Raw genomic sequence first — 16,968 nt, forward strand, 5'->3', positions numbered from 1 at the left:
CATTGCCGGTACCTTCCGTTGATGGTCGGTGTATGCCAAATAGCCGAGCCCTTGATAAAGAACTCTCCAGCAAGGCTATTTGATGAGTTTAACAAAGGGAGGATGCAGGAATTCGCGTGTGACAACGGCGGCTTCGCGTTGATTTCGCGATTAAAATTTTATCACATTCAGTTGACTTTATGTTCGGGAGTTGCAACGCGAGTTTGTTTTGACGGTACACAAAAAATGTTTGTGCACTGAAAATTAAAGCGATGAAAGGTAAAATTTTCCTGTAAAAAAAAAAACGCTAATAAAAAGTAGACAGAGACGTAACAGCAAACGATGGCGTGAAATAATATTTAATAAGGTTTTATAGAGGGAGAGACTCAGGAAAATTTTATATCCGCAATAAAGAGAAAAAGTTAGGAGAATCGTCAAACATGGTCTTCCCTAAACACTCGCAATGTGTACAATGAGAGTTATACATACTAAAAAGATATCGCGGATTGATCTCTGTGCTTCAAAATGTCAGATATCCTTCGTTCATCTCGAGACTCGGCGGTGAAACGCGATAAAGGAAACACGTATTGAGCACGCTTTCTCACTTTTCGCAGCCACTCGCTTCGAGCCTTCATCATTATCTCTATCTTCTCTCGATATATAAGTTCATATCGCTTTTTCACACCCTGCTCGCTTCCTCAATCTCATATCTCAAACTCGTTCGACTTCCTCTTTCTAAGAATTTTCGACAGCGCCGAAAAGTCACGAAGAAAAACGATAATTGAAAATATCGCTCTTAAAAATTGGATACTTCCGCAAAAACAAATTTTGTTTTCAATACAAAAATTTAATAGAAAAATAATTATTTTAAGTCTTGCTTAATACGTATTCGTATATTAATAAAAAAACAAAAAAATGATTAATATATTCCATAATATAAAATATATGTAATGTAAAAGATATCCGATTAATTAAAATAGATTAATAATGCAATAATGCCCGTTTAAACATAATAACAATCCGATAATTAGAACAGATCAATGAATAAAAAAAGATTATTGAAGTGATAAATCTTTACATCTTACAATCTTAAATTTCGAGATTATCATGTATTTTCAATTATCTAACTTGATTAATTTTTCTATTATAAAACTGAATAATAATTGGCTAAAGGAGGAATATAAAGAATATGTATAATATATAAATTTTTATAAGACTGATTTGACAATACGAAAAAATTCATATTATTAAACGCAAAATTAAATATTTTTCTTTTTTACATTTTTAATTAAAAATAATTATATTTTGTAATAAAAAAATCAGAAAAGTTTTTAATTGAAATTGCCTTTTCATTTAGCCTTTATGTACGTAAAAGCTGCGATACTCCATAAAATATATGCTAATTAATAATTTCTTAATTTATTATCCGTTTACATATTTTTATTTAATTATTTCTGACAGAAAAAGCTTTTACAACACACACAAACTCATAAATATCACTTTAATTTCTATACGCAATACCGTAATATAAGGATTAATTTTCGAACAAAGATAATATTAAAATGAATAAAAGAATTGTTATTTTACGTCTCTCTTTCTAGTACTGAGGTATTTTGCCTATTGTCGCTTTTTTCGTCTCGTAAGCCGAGCAGTGCCGGGCTTTGATGAGCCACTATTAACGAGACTCTCTATACGTCGGATAATCCTGAATCGGTAACGACCGCCGGGAATTGGGTCAAAAGCCTGGTCAAGCGATCATTCGGCAATCGAACGGCAAATAACTATTCCCACTTGCATTCGTGCAACGCCGATTTTGTAATGATTCCGCGCACGGAAATGCAATCCACCGCACGCGTTTCTACGCGTGAAATCGATCTTTATTTTCGCGTGTGCAGTACAGAGGACGAAAGTTATGGTTGTGTTAATCGCACGGTCAACGCAACGCACATTCTGCTTCATCGATTTTATAATAACAGAGGATTGTACTAGAGCCGATTAACGAAAAAAAAAAAAAAAAAAAACAATAGCTTACGCTTTCAAAAATTTGCGTTCCGGTAGGCACTTCGAGATACATAGATATGTACGTAACAGTACAACGGCTGTCAACGGTAGCGGAAGTAAGGCAAATTATACTTGTTATCTTAGTCGACTCGCGAATAACGAAGCGACAGTGTTCACAGAACACTGGAGAACGGGTTAATCGATTGAAATTTTGCATAATCTGACCCGTCATGACGTAGATGGTTTCAGGGCATTCACCGACCCGATATAGTCGAAGTTGCTTGTGTTATAATCCCAAGGGACATAGCGAAGAAGCTAACATGAAGATATCGAATTTCTGGTTTGCACGCTGTTTTCCTCAATAAAGATTAATTGAAACTCTCACATAATCTCGCAATATAAATAACCTTTTCATAAACATACATATTTATGTTAGATTAATATTGAGTTTAGAACAGAATCGCTTATATGAATACAGCAACCAAGAGAAGCACCAACTATGATCAAAGTTAGATGTTAGAATAATATTTCTATATGTATTTTAAACACATTTTATTTTCAGATTGCGCGTCAATTTTTTTTCGGACTTGCAACACAATCAAACTAAAATAATAATTTTACAAATGTGAAAATATCTGATCATTAATTTAATGTTATTACCATCTTGAACTTGTAAAAAACTTTACTGCGAAAAACATTGTCTTAATAAAAATATTTATGCTAATTTGTAATATGAAAATGTATATAAAAAAAGGATAATTTTTCAGAAATCACACATATATATTTATTTATTTACATATACACTTTTTAAAACTTTTAGAGTGAATTGTCACTTTAAAGAGCGAAATCTCACACTCTTAAAGTTTGAAAATTGAACCACTCTTTTTCAAAACTGGCTCAATTTTCACTCTTTAGAGTAACATTCCATTTCAAAGAATTTAAAGAGCATATTTAGCTTAATATAAAGATAAAATCTATGTGAAAAAGGATAATCTTCTAGAAATTAAACATCAACGTATTCAATCTTATAACGTTAAGTTAAATAAAGTTATATATTTTATAATAGTCACTGTTGAAAGCATTTCATCTAAGGAAAATAATCGCTTCGTCCACATCTATACTAATTATCAACTCTTTTTCTGCGAAAGTCATTGCGTCACGTTTACAGAAGAACTATCAATGGTTGGGCGATAATTTAGCCGATGACGATCGCTTCAATTTTCTATGTCATGTGCCGATTGCAAATGTGAACATCGTCCTCGAACGAGCGGTACCATTTTTCTTACATGTGAGATTGGTGCGCGTGGCTCTTAACAAACGTCAAGTCATTGTTATCGGACGTTCGGAATGAGGGGACGGTTTTCCGGCGCGAGAAAGAAACGGCAGAAGCAAAATCGATGGGTCGAGGTAACGCTGATTGATCTTGGACTATTCTCAACGGGGTTTATAAACGAAGCGCATTAAGGTAGACTAACCGCCGCTATTTAGTACTGAAGGTAAACTCAAGCGCTAAGTAATTAATTTTTAAACGGATCTTGCATAGGTTCTTTTTTCCTTGGAAAATTTTCTGAAAAACTATTCCAGTACAGATTAATAATGGATTGCATATTCGAGCTCCAAAAGAAGCATATGAATTAATAAGAAACGTTAAACGAGCGCAAGATTGACGTAAAACCATTATGTGGTTTATATGTATATTTATGTATATTATCGAAATGAAAGATTCCCGATGGAAATTTCATAGAAATATTTTTATCTCTGAACATGATAAAAGCAATAAAATTATACGCTTATAAAAAATTCACTAAACTTTCTTATCGCATGTCTGGAACGGTTGTAATACTAAATTCGAGTTTTCATATCACATATTAAACAGGCCATGATAAATGAGATACCGAGCAACCAAATTAATCCTCCGCATTAAAAATTTGTGAGGCAACTTGTATAAAAAGCATTACGAAATGTACAGTGTGAAAGGGATAAAATTCGCGACGGTCGGTGTAACGGAACGCAGATAGCTCAATGCGCATTTAATTAGCGGTGAATTTTTCTCTGCGTTTCTCTAACGAGCGCACCGCGACATTGTACCGCGGCATAAATTCGTAATTGAAAACGGAAGAAAAATACGAGTTAACGTCGCGTCTAAGAGTGGAAGCAAAAAGAATCTACTATATACGTCTGCTCATCGAGGACGGTCGCGTATATCCGGTTTTCGTTAGCTGTTTGCGACTCGATTTGCTCGGATGCATGTCACTCGACGTACCGCGTAAATATCGCCGGGAAATCGTATTTACCAGCCCAGTAACGTATGTACGTGGTACACATAAACGAGGACATTGCGAATTTCCGCTACTCATTAGCAACGTTCATCCTTATCTTCCACTAACGTATTATCATAGTTAATAAATATTTCAATTTCATCAAGCCATGCATTCACCACCCATTAATTTATACTCATATTATGAATAGAATTCAACGATAATATGATTGTAATCTTTAATTCGTAATTATGTTTTAATCTAATTTCTCATGTGTTATTAATATATACATCTAATACTCTTCAATTTATCGCAAATTGAAATAAGAGACCAAAAGATAAAATAGAACGGAGATTTGATTGAATGTGATTTTCATGAATGTCATTTAAGCGATTACAGAAGAAAGCTCTCTCATGTCATTTTCCAAGAAAATACGTGTCTCGAATAGATAAAATCCGAATGACACTATCTTTACAATTATACAATACGATTTGCCTTTGCTCCTCTGCCTTCTGCACCTATTTCATTATCGTTCATGATGTCACGTCTAAATTGAATAGGGCATAAATTACACTTGTCGCATTCATGCCGGCAATTATTCAACGCGCCACTGCAAAATCTCGCAGCGAGAGACGTATGTTCCATGCTCTACTAAAGGACAGAATCGTTCCCTTCGCAGAACGCAACCCGGTTCCAAGCACCCGCGTTCTTGCATTTCTCATGTCTCCGAGAATCCGATAAAAACCAACCTGGTTGCTCCAGCGCGTGGAGTCCGTCCTGGGTCATCCAAAAAGAGAGAGAGAGAGAGCTCTTCCGGGCGGATCGAAACGCAGCTGCAGCAGCGTTCTATGGTACGGGACACCGCCGTCGCGCCGCCCTTCTTCTCTTCGGGGTGGCTCGCAGCTCGATAGAAGCGAAACAACTCCTTCGGCACTGCACACCGCCAATGTAATACGCGACGAGAGCGGGACGCCTCGTGTACCGGCGATTACCGAACGTGCGATCCATGCAACACTCTCCGCGGAGGCGTCGCGACGCTCACTGCGGAGACTCCGTCGCGTACCCGCCCTTATAGCATCGTGTTGCGCTCGCACTGCGCCCCCTGTGCCCCCTAACCACCCTTCCACCTTCCTAGTCCGCCGCACCACCGCCGCTACTCTCGCTCTTTCTCTCTCTCTCTCTCTCCACATTCCCCTCTCCAACGCCTCGCACAACCCCCAACCCTCTCACGGCCCACCTTACGGGGGATAACGCGAGTGCTCGTTCGAGGGACCAACCGATGCATTCTTCGGAGATGCTTCGTCGCCTGACGCTGCGAGCTCCACCAGGTAGGAGCGAGGGAATGGGTTTCTTCCTGCTCCTTCGGTTACTCAATCCTTTGTTTGCGATTGCATTAAAGCGGAAAAATACGCTTCGCCGTATCCTATGCTCGCGACGTGCCACTTTATTGTTGTCCCATCGGTGCAGACGATACGTTTCAAGGATACGCGTATCAAAGATCTGACTTGGGTTACTGATCTTTTTGCGTAACTTATGCAACTTCGACGCTGGTAAAACAGACAAGTAAAACCATTGTAAAAAATTCATGTGACGAAATGTTCCGTAGCAAAATACTCGAGAGACACGTGAGATTATTTTTTTTAATTATTTTATTTACACTGGACACTCGACACTAAATAACATTAACATGGCAGTACTTATATATACATTTCACGCTTCGTCCTCGTAAATGACCAAGTCGTTCGTCATAAAGCCCTTCCGGAGGTATTGTAACGCGGTACACGTCAGCCACGTGCCTCAGAAATGGCCGAGATATTTGCGCGAATTTTTTTTTCAACATTTTTTTATATAGGATCAATTAAAAAGCGTACAACGCATTTCCCGTTGAGGCAATTAAATTAAAAGTCCTACGTCTAAAGAGAAGTAATTTCTTTTACGGCACGCTCAGGCGGACTCGCGGATCAGTTGACGGAACAATGCAGCTGCTGAAGGGATAAAAGTGTCCCTATCTCGAGAGTTTTGGCACTAACAAAGTTATTTACCGCGTCAGGCGCAAATGCCAATTTAAGAGGTAACCGTTATAATGACGCTAAAGTCAAACCGGCGAGCTGATAAGATTTAACTTGTTGAGCGCAGCGACAGACATTGGGCGTACCTCACTAGCGAGAAAATACATCTCCGTGCAACAAGAAACTTTAACTCTGAAAATGGTTCGGAACATTTCTAAATGTCAGCGAGTTAATTCCGACATTTACATTTACGTCACCGTATAAAATTGATCGATAAAACGCTGATTTTCCGACAGTGACAAGTTTGATAAGGAGATGTATCTTTTTTTGTGCGCGAATACATTTTTATTCTCTCGAATTAAGAGAAAATTGTGAAATCGAGCGTAATGATAATTGAATTATATAAATTCATTATTATAAAATTCCACTCTCAAGAACTGATATTTTTTTTACAATAGCTCTCTGATTTATAAAATTTTAAATGTAACGGATAATAGCTATACCAGTGCACAATTAAAAAATTAAATCACATCCAGATATCTGTAAACAGCAGAAGTAAAATTGTATCTACTTGTTAAATTTTTATTATTTTATATCTATTTTAAGCTCTCTATTGTTATATTTATTTTAAACTTTTCTATTTCTCTCATAAAAAATGTCAATAATATTTATTATCCAGAAAATATTAATATAGCGTGTAAATTAATTTGTAGATTTATACATTTTGTTTCTTTTTTAAGAAAAATGAACTTGAAAAAAAAAGTCTTTTTTTTATACTGTCATGTCTTTTATATTTCTTTAAACTCTAGCATATCTAATATTTCTGTGACGAATGAACAACGTATGATGACATTATAGGACTGATATTACATTCAACTTTCTTTTACGGCAAGACATATACTTGTACGACACGTGCTGTCGCTCTAGAAAATTGCGATCCTGAGTAAGGTCGACACGCATCACATTCAGTAGGATGCTCATAAAATCCTTATCTACTTAATACCTAAGAGATCAAGATATGTGTCGCGACTTAATATTAAAAGTAACACAAAACATTCTTTGTGATAATGTATCATGACATTTAGTCTTATCAAATATATTTGAATTATATATATTCGCTAAAAAGAAATTGGTTACGACTTACCTTAAAAGCAGAATTCTGTCGCTAATTTACGCTTTTTGTGGACACTGTATCTATCATTCTGACACAAACCGTATTTTAGACCGTTAGTCTTCCAGCATCATTAATTTAGCCATCGTAGGGACACACGTATCATGGTATCCAGACTCATCGGAGAGAAAAAAAAAGAGTCGGAGCTCAAAGAAGCGTTTCTTTCGAGGGTTAAACTTCTTCGTTCGTGACATGACCCTAACTATCTCTGTCAAGCGACCAATTGGTTATCCAGCTACGTTTTATTTGACCAGCATTTTTATGCTTTTTTTGATTGATGACCTATGAAATGTTTACAATAAGATTCTTAATCCGGGAATAGTTACTTGGGATATTTTTTACACCTCAGCGACGAAAACATTTAACTTTGTTGTAAAATATTATTTATAAGGATCGTTTAACATCCGTTGTAATATTATTTATATGGAATGTTTAACAAATTATTTTGTATGGATGGTTTAACATATTCCCCCTTTTTTTAAATAATTGTTCTTTACCTTTATATACGTGCAATTCTATCAAAAACCCGCAATACAATAGCGTTCTGTTTATTAAAATCTATATATTTTTTTAGAAATACTGTTATAATAAATTACTTAACGTGTTTATTGCATTTATTATTTGTTTTATTTTTATTTATATTTTTCAGAAAATTGTGGTTAAGTCTATAGTATTCTCAAATAGTATTAATAACAATAAATAAAAAAATAATTTACAATATACAATATATTTTTAACAATTTTAATTGAGTAATTTTAATTGTTTTAAAAACAGTTCAGGTAATTATTTAGTAAAAAAATTAGATGACTACTCCCGGATTAAGCAAACGGAAAAAAGATTTAACTGTTATTAAAGATTATATTATATTATATAATAATTAGTACGTAATGCACTTAGCGTTAAAAAAATATTTAAAAAATTACAAAGAGATTTAAAAAAAAATATGTAATGCTTAAACGCAATGAATTAATCAGAAAAATCTTCCTAATTTAATATCCTAATTTGATGAAATAAAACTTTTCAAAACGATTCAAAACATTCACTTAATAACCACTCAAATACTTTGTCCAATAGATTATATAATTGTTTCGGTAGATTTAACAAAGATATTACTTTTTAGTGGTACACAAAGTGATATATGTACCAAGAAATAAATTCCAGCGTATGATTTTCGCCTCATTGGTTAAGGAAAAAGAACGTGCGAATTATGCCCTTAAAAAGCTGTCTTTTCAACGGTCCACGACACAGCCCTTTAGTTTCCGGCTGAAAGGATATCTAATACCCGAGTCTAGTGACCCTCTGTGACCATTCTTAAGGACGCGGGACGAAATTCAACAAGGCCAATGTGAAATATCTTGTTTATTCGATAACAATTTCGCCTCTTCCGGCGTGGAAGCACGACTGCGAAGTTACTGTACAAAAATTATTAAATTCTGTTGTACACACCTAATATAGGTGCTGGTAACTATTTACAGCTCTTTCAAATATTACTAGAAAATTCTTAAAAAACATAATATAATAGTATTTTTGATCCATCAATAATCTCGATTTCGCTTCGACATTCATATTCGACGCTTCAACATTCATACAGCGCGAAGTTATGTTTAAGGCACTTGTATTATCAAAATATACAGACGGATGTAAATCGCCACATAAAAATTAAACTACAGGATAACGATTCGAGGAATTTTATCGCGCGAAATACAAGCCGGAAGTTACGTGAATCCGAGATCGATGAAAAAAGAATCAACAGTTTCGCGAAGAAGTCACAAATCGATCGCGAGTTTCTGTTTTCTTCGAAGAGTTCTTTCTTCATTTCTGCGTTTTCATTCTTTTTAGTTCCCTTATACCACGGAATAGTCCTCAAGCAGAGTCTCGCCAAAATGCGTTACGACGTAATCGTGATAATACATCATTATACAAAGTGGTTGCCCGATGATGAGACTTGCCCATACGACGATGTTGCCCCATCTGGCGCCGCAGTATCGTTCCGCCATCTTGCTCAACACCGACAGTGGTATCTAGAATGAACAATTAGCGTTGCACGACCGGAATTTCCGTACTTAGGAACGGACAGGGTAGATCTTGTACGTGCATACAAGATGTAGTGCATCACGTAATTTCATGTAAAGCATAGCAAATGATGTTGCAACGTTAGAAATCCCGGAATATTAAATCTACATGACAATTAAATACATATTAACCGACGTCTATTAAGAGAGTAATTTAACCCCAGCTACTTTATATAATATTCTTTATACATATTCTTTCTCTGATTGCGTTTAATTTATTTGGAATTACAGCTTGACTGAATCCTTTATCTTATTTTTCAGGATCCAACAGCAATCTTCAGCAATCCAGAATATTATTGTGTAAAGCCGTAGAGAGTCTTTGAGAAATCAACAAAAATTTCTTGACAATAGAGTCAATATTTGCACTATCAATAAGAGGCGCAAAGCGAAAGCAAGGAGTTCTTACCTGCCCCATCATACCCATAAACGCCCATATCTTGAACGTCCTTAAGGGAACACTGACGAGATACTCGTGGAAGAAAGCGCTAATAAAGAAGACAGTCAACGCCGCCGTGGTTTTACCATAGCCCATTTCTACTACCGGAATATAGAGATGTCTGTAACATAAATATATCATCAATAAAATGCAATGTATTCAAATTATAAGTGGAAATTAGGCCGCTAAGAGTAAATTAATTAAGGCCCTGTTTTTCATTTGTTGGTTAACATGCGGTTAGAATTAACTTGATAGTAAAAATCGTATTTTTCTATTTATAGTTAATTACTGATGGGTTTGTAGTAAATAACTTGTAAAGTTACGAAACCATTAATTTAGTGACTAATCATAGCTATAAAAAAAACACAATTTTTACATTATCATCAAGTTAAGTGAAGTTGAGTCTCAAAGCAAATGTTAATAAAGTTAATAAAATTACTAAGCTTAAACCGCAATCAGATAATGAAATTTAACAAAAAAAATATATCCTATTTTCGGTTAAAAAGTATTTTGGTGCTTAATAATATTCATATGCAGCTTTGCAAATAAATTTTTCAATTTATAAACTGCACGTCGTTTCGGTTTATCGAACTTGAATCATAATCATAAACTAAAGCTGGAAATAACATCACAAATTACATTAATCGTTAATTCAATAATGACAAAAATATCTTAATATATTAGAATGTAATATAATAAAATTTTCATTTATAGATTTTGTTTAAAAATAAAATGCAAAAAGTATTTTTATATTAGAATCATATAAATTCTTTTTTTTTGTTCCTGTCCTGTGATACTTTTATATCGGTCACGTAGTCTGGCAAAATTGCACATTCGATAATAAAAAACGATCTAAAAAGGTTCAATCGAATTAAAGATTCTGATTCTAATCGTAACGCACCCGGAAAAAGTTTATTTAGAGCACATTTCGTTTATTATATGCCGATAATACTATTATCACAAAGGAATACGCATTTCTATGGTATCCGCGCTCTCAGATGGTAGTTGTGTTATAGAATGCAAAAGTCGTTAGGCCGATAAGGCAAACAAAAAGTACGACGGCGCGAAGTCGCTCCAAAAAATTAAAGCAATATTCAGGAAAGTTTCGCAACATTTCGGTTTGGCAACACTCTACCATTATCGTTTTCGTTTGTATGGCCGAACAAGTAGGATCGGAGCAACTCGGGAAAGAGTCGTTAGCCGCTTGGCTATCAGTGAAGATGCATCGAAAAGAGAGCAAAAATGCAGAAGAACGTACTGAAAGAGAGAGAACGGAAAAAAAAAGAATATGAGAAGAAAGCAGCAGGAAGTAGAGAACATTCAAAGGTGGGACGACGACAGTTCTAAGGATTTCGGGCCATGCACGTTTCGCCGCATTCTCAGAACTCTTGCTGCCGCCAGATCCTTCTTCCGCATTGCATCGTGCTTTCTTTTCCTTCAACCTAAGCGAACGTCTCCTACGCGCAAGACGTTCGGGAATATCTCCAGTTATGTAGGTATTATAAGCGCCGCGGGGAATAAACAGCCTTAAGTGCGCATCGCGATGCGTATCGGCTTTTCCCATTACAAACCTGAAAAGGCGTCGGCAGTGGTCTCAACGTTCTCGTCAACAACGACACACCTCTGTGCGTCGTCGTACCTCTCGCTCTGGGGAGCATTTCCATTTTCACCTCGACCACCCTGCACATTGCCGCGTATACTATGGCTGCGTGCCAGTCGCAGTTTGCAAATGCAACTGCGTATCTCAGTCATGGTGAAAAAAAAAAAAAAAAAACGGACGAGCGACGTAAGCGGGTAGGTGCGTTGCCGAGGTAAAAAGGAAACGCGAGCAGCGCCTGGGTTTGAAATTCATGTCGCGAAAACTCGCACGGCGTCTCTTTAGCGATCCCTATTTTTCTCCATTTTTATGTCATTTAAAAAGGGAGCATGGCCAGTCATTCTCACGGTACGTGTCGCGTTTTATAAGGGTATGCTATAAGACAATCCCGCTCTTGTTATGCAGTGGTGGCTACTATTCCACATTACGTCATGTCTGTCGGAACTAACTTGAATAACGCGGCTTTCTTTAGCGTGATCAAATTAAGTTTCTTCACAACAGAAATATTATTCGAGCTTAATACTATGAGATATCAAAGAAAAACGTGGAGCCCTTGTAAGAATCTCAAAGTATCCCGTGACGAAATTTCTAATATTCTACACGAAAAGCAGTAGATTGACTCTTTACACGACATTCATGGTAAACCTTGTGCAGTTTGTACGTGGCAATTCCGACGATTCCCTTTTCTCTCGGTCACATAATAAGAACTTCGTACGGCCACTTTTACAGGGATTTAAACTTTCTTTTGGGCTACTTTTGAAGTACAAAGAACCGGCGCGTTCTTGAAAGGAGGTCGTCACTATGGGCTCGAGTTGTTAGGTGCACGTGCGATGGGTAACCGTAGAAGATGGAAGGCCCGCCGGAAAAGTCTTTCGGAAGTTCGCTGATTGTATTGAGCGGGGGATGTATAATCTAATGTGGCGGCGACAGCTGAGATGTATGGGTTGAAGGAGACATTTTAGGCGGAATAAAAGGTTTTCGCAAGGAAGCCCATTCTTATAAAACGAAAAACTGTCTCTCATATAATGTCTCACGTAATGTCTTCATACATGTATATAGTTGTGCGAATATGCACGTATTTGTACGTAAAAACTCGAGCTATTCTTACATCAACAAGCTTATTAGGTTAATGAAATTTTTGCAACTTTACACAAAGAAAATTGAGTACACAAAAGTGTTAGAGACCGACATTTTTCATCTACTTGATGTTTGTATGTAATAGGTAAGGCGTGTGGGAATTACTGAGACGATGCACGAATGTTACGTTGAAATGATGGTCATAGCTGTGAAATAACCTCAGCGAGACGCGTATTGCATTATTATATAATCATGTTATCTCTACAGCCAAGTCAAAGGTGCAAAGTAAAGCGCCGGAAGAGTTTTTCCTTCTATAACGTAGAAGGTAGGTACGCGAGAAGCTGAGTGTTACGGAACGGAGAGATGGCAAAGGGTAAATAGCATAAGGGAGTGGTATATAAGAGAAAGAGAGAGAAAGAGATAAAAATGGTTGAAGAAGTGAAGAGATAGGGCCGTCACTACAAGTCGGATCTTTGATCGACTTTCCTCTGTTCAATCTAACCGAGGTTAAACTTCGTTAATAAGTATGCTCCTCTTTAAGAAGATTCAATTACATTTTTCGCCAATAACGATAATGTGATCTAACGTTCAGTCTATGTAAAAGAAAAGAAGTTTCTATGCATTGAAAACATCTGGCTGCATGCATTTTATGCGCATATATTCATTAATTATATTCAACTTCGTTCAATAAACGACTATCTATATATTATCATTTTTCATATTTTTTCTTAACAGACTTTCTAATAATATATATTAGTAATTCGATCATAGCTGTCATTTTATCATGTTCCTTCCTACAATTAATGAGCTCTTTCTAATAATAAATCCTGTTACTGCAATAATTCACTCAGTCATCAATATACTAAGAATATAACGATAATCATGTTATCATTTCTAAAAATGGCAATATTTCAATTGATAATATAACTAATAATGTTTTAAATGAAAAACATATTTGTCTATATCAATTATAAAAATTTAAAAAACAGTCGTTATTATTAATGTAAAGTGAAATGAAAACTGCATTTTTATCTCTCAATAAGCTGAATATGTAATAACAATAGCGCGATTGAACAATTATTTTCAACTAATTTTATAAAAATTATAATAAAGAAGCTCCTGATATCAAGTATTGCTATGAATAAAACGGTTTATTCACCGCACAGCCCAGCGATGCACCGGCGCGTTCCAAGTTCTCCAGAACGTATCGATATTGTTGGCGTTCCACCAGTCACTGTAAAAATTCCGATCTGCAAAGTGTAGTAACTCGCCCAACAGATTGAGAAAGGAGTGAAATGTCAAGTAGAAAAAGCAAAGCCATACTAGATGATTTGGTATCTGAAACAATAAAAAAATTTAATATGTAAATGTAAATGCTTAGAATCACTACAGTTGCAGGATGCTATTTCATTTGTGCGTTTTTGTCGTACGACAAATGTGTACAGAATAGAGAGCTCCTCAGATCTCTCTATCCCATAGCCAATCAACAGGCTTGAAAAATTTATCGTATGACAAAAACGCACGAATGAAATGTCACCCGCAGAATGTAATTTATAACAGAATCAAGAAGGAGCTTTAAGAGCTTTAATTCGCCAAGAATAGAATGTATATTAAGCTATTTAATATAAGGTAAACTTATTTATGTCTCGATGATCAAATTGGTAAGATGTCCACACGGAATTCAGAAGATCCAGATTCGAATCGCAGCTGAGATGATATTTTTCACAATAAATTATTTACAATACTTAAAAAATGCTTATTAGCATTAATAATATTAAATTGCTTGTCATTTTAACGTGTGATATTACATTCTAGCTTTAATTTAACAATAAGTTTTAAGACTGACAAATAATCGGCGCACAATTTTTTAAACTAAAAATTGTAAAAATTTACACACATACTATTAAACACCAAAAGACTCGCCATGACGGAATATGATCCTCTTCACTCATTTATGTTAAATTTATTTTTATATAATATTAATATTAATACGTATTATATAATATTAATATTAATACATATTATATAATATTACTTATATATAAATTACTTTGTCAATATTTTATGAATTCGAAATTTCGATTGTTCGTTTCCAAAAATAGAATTTTAAATATGTAATATTAAAATATATAAATATTTAATACATTGATATATTTTTTTAAAAACGATTCTACTTTGATATCAAATTCATAAATATATTCACGATTTTATTTACAGAGTACAATACAGGTATCTTCCTATTTACAAAGGGGGAGACTTCGATCATAAGTCAAATAGTAATCATATAATATACTAAGGTTCGTATTCAGAACGCGCTTACAAGAATTTAAGCGCGCTAACATGTTATAGTTTACGCTATAATTTTATAGATAAAAGCGAGCTTTTGTTGATAAAAGCGCGTTCTGAATATAGGCCTAAATGTTTGTTATTTTTTCTCTTTTAGAAATATTTATATTACTAACCATTTTGAACATAAATAATTATAAGATTATGTGAAAAAGTAAGTTAATACCGGTTTACATCAATGTAGATTAATTTTAATCTCAGTTCAACTTACTTTCGTCTTTTCTAATTCTTAGCGAATCGATCGTAAGTCCAAAAATCCGTAACTTAAAGTAATCGTAAGTAGACAGATACCTGCGTAAGTTTTCTTCAACGATTCAGGAAGTTGATAATTTAGATATATTTTTATTTTCTACAATGCGTAGAAATAATGATATTTCATTGTAGATTTATTTTAAATATGCAATACATTTTAAATATTTTTTTATAATCATAAGTTTCTAATTAGATATTACGAGACATTATATTTTTCTTCCTCAAGATATTTAAATCCTGAGAATTATTTAAAAATAGAAGATACGTTTATTAAAAAAAAAGGAGTAAACAGTAATATAAAAATTCTCGCAAACGAAAAACACGTGTAAGAGTAGTAAGATGCGTTTGAAATGCAAACGGCAAGGAAAAAAGCCGCGATTATAAAAAGATCAAAAAAATTATCAAAGCTTTCTCATGCACATACATATGCAATGTATCATGTTCTTAATGGACTGAATAAAATGTGACACTCCATAATGACACTAAAAAAGTTAACTAAAACAAGGATAATCAGGGCGCGGAGACGAGCGTATTACAGTATTATTTACGCATCTGCAAATGAAAGTGAGGCGACTGTATAACGAACTTATAAATTATCCCGTCTGTTCCTTTAATTACGCTTTAATGGAAGTGACTTAGACCGAGTCTTTGATCATTTATCGCGTACATAATACGATACTACGTTAAAAGTCCTTGTGTATTTTATTATAGTCATATTTTCTTAATGTATGCTTCCTTTTCTAAAATATCTTCAAAAAACTAAAGAAAAAGCAACACGTGATTTCATCGCTATGTAGATATATTATTATTTCATTCTTTAACATACCTATATTTTTTATTTCAACTTTAAAATTGATTATTTTTCTTCTATGCTCGACATTCATGCCTCTCGTGGTGCAACGACAACCGAAATAAATGTTTCCGCATCAAAGAAGTAGCGACAAAAAGAATAAAGAAAAGAATAAAGAAGGATATGGGCTCGACCTCGGTATCATACAAATACTTTCGCGAAAATTTCTCGACGTACCGCTTGCTTTCATGACGAAGAATTTCGAAGTTATTTCGTTTCGGATGCCATTTCGAGGCTGCCGAGTCGTGGTATCATCCGCGTGCTTCCACCGAGCTCTCTCACGCGAGGCAAAGGACTTAATAATGTTGCCAGGCACAAAGGTCAAGTCTCTTGTGCCGCGAGGCATTCGTGGCACTTTCGCGAAAAAAGGACAGAAAGCCCTCAGCACTTCCTCCTGGTTCCTATAGCAGCCTCTTCCGGCGTCCACGTAGTCCGGGAAAACTTACCTCGGCGTTTTAATTTCGTTTACTTGGGGATGCTACCGAAGGAGAAAGAGGGTTGAGATCTACGGAGAGGGGAAAAAAGATAGTGGCACAGAGACTACAGCAGAAGCCAGTGAATCGTTTGAGACACGTCGACGATACCACAAAGGAAAAAGCGGTAAACTTTAAGCTGCTTTTTTGACCAGAGGATACCTAAAAAGGAAGTGCTTTCTCTTCAGACAGTTATATGAGAGATGTAAAATTTTTCCGAAAGGATAAAGATGCGCCCAAAGGATATACGCAAGTGTATAGCGTTTCGCCGATAGTAAGAAACTTTGAAGATAGAAAAATATTGATTTCTTCAGATATTCAATTCTTTAAATTCTCGTTTATACATCATATATATCTATATAGTTAGAATTCTGAAAACTTGCATCTTTTGATAATCCTTGAATTTTTATATATCTATTTTAATAAATATTTAGATACATATAAATC

The 16,968-nt window shown here is 35.0% G+C and overlaps 2 protein-coding genes across 2 annotated transcripts in view; both read right to left on the reverse strand.

Moving 5' to 3' along the window:
* Positions 1 to 5,264, reverse strand: part of LOC108763752 (uncharacterized) — a 41,460-nt gene extending 36,196 nt beyond the window's left edge. Inside the window, exon 1 of the mRNA XM_018511613.1 lies at positions 4,988 to 5,264. The gene's annotated coding sequence lies outside the window, so the exon portion shown is untranslated. The remainder of the gene's footprint in view (positions 1 to 4,987) is intronic.
* Positions 5,265 to 9,262: 3,998 nt separating this feature from the next.
* mdy (diacylglycerol O-acyltransferase) overlaps positions 9,263 to 16,968 on the reverse strand; it is a 129,822-nt gene continuing 122,116 nt past the window's right edge. The window contains exons 10-12 of the mRNA XM_018511604.1: positions 13,760 to 13,938; positions 9,897 to 10,047; positions 9,263 to 9,439 (exon numbers count right to left, since the gene is read on the reverse strand). Of these exons, the coding sequence (XP_018367106.1) occupies positions 9,263 to 9,439; positions 9,897 to 10,047; positions 13,760 to 13,938 (507 nt within the window). The remainder of the gene's footprint in view (positions 9,440 to 9,896; positions 10,048 to 13,759; positions 13,939 to 16,968) is intronic.

The sequence above is a fragment of the Trachymyrmex cornetzi genome, unplaced genomic scaffold (genome assembly GCF_001594075.2).
Source record: "Trachymyrmex cornetzi isolate Tcor2-1 unplaced genomic scaffold, Tcor1.1 scaffold381, whole genome shotgun sequence".
Classification (NCBI taxonomy): Eukaryota; Metazoa; Arthropoda; class Insecta; order Hymenoptera; family Formicidae; genus Trachymyrmex; species Trachymyrmex cornetzi.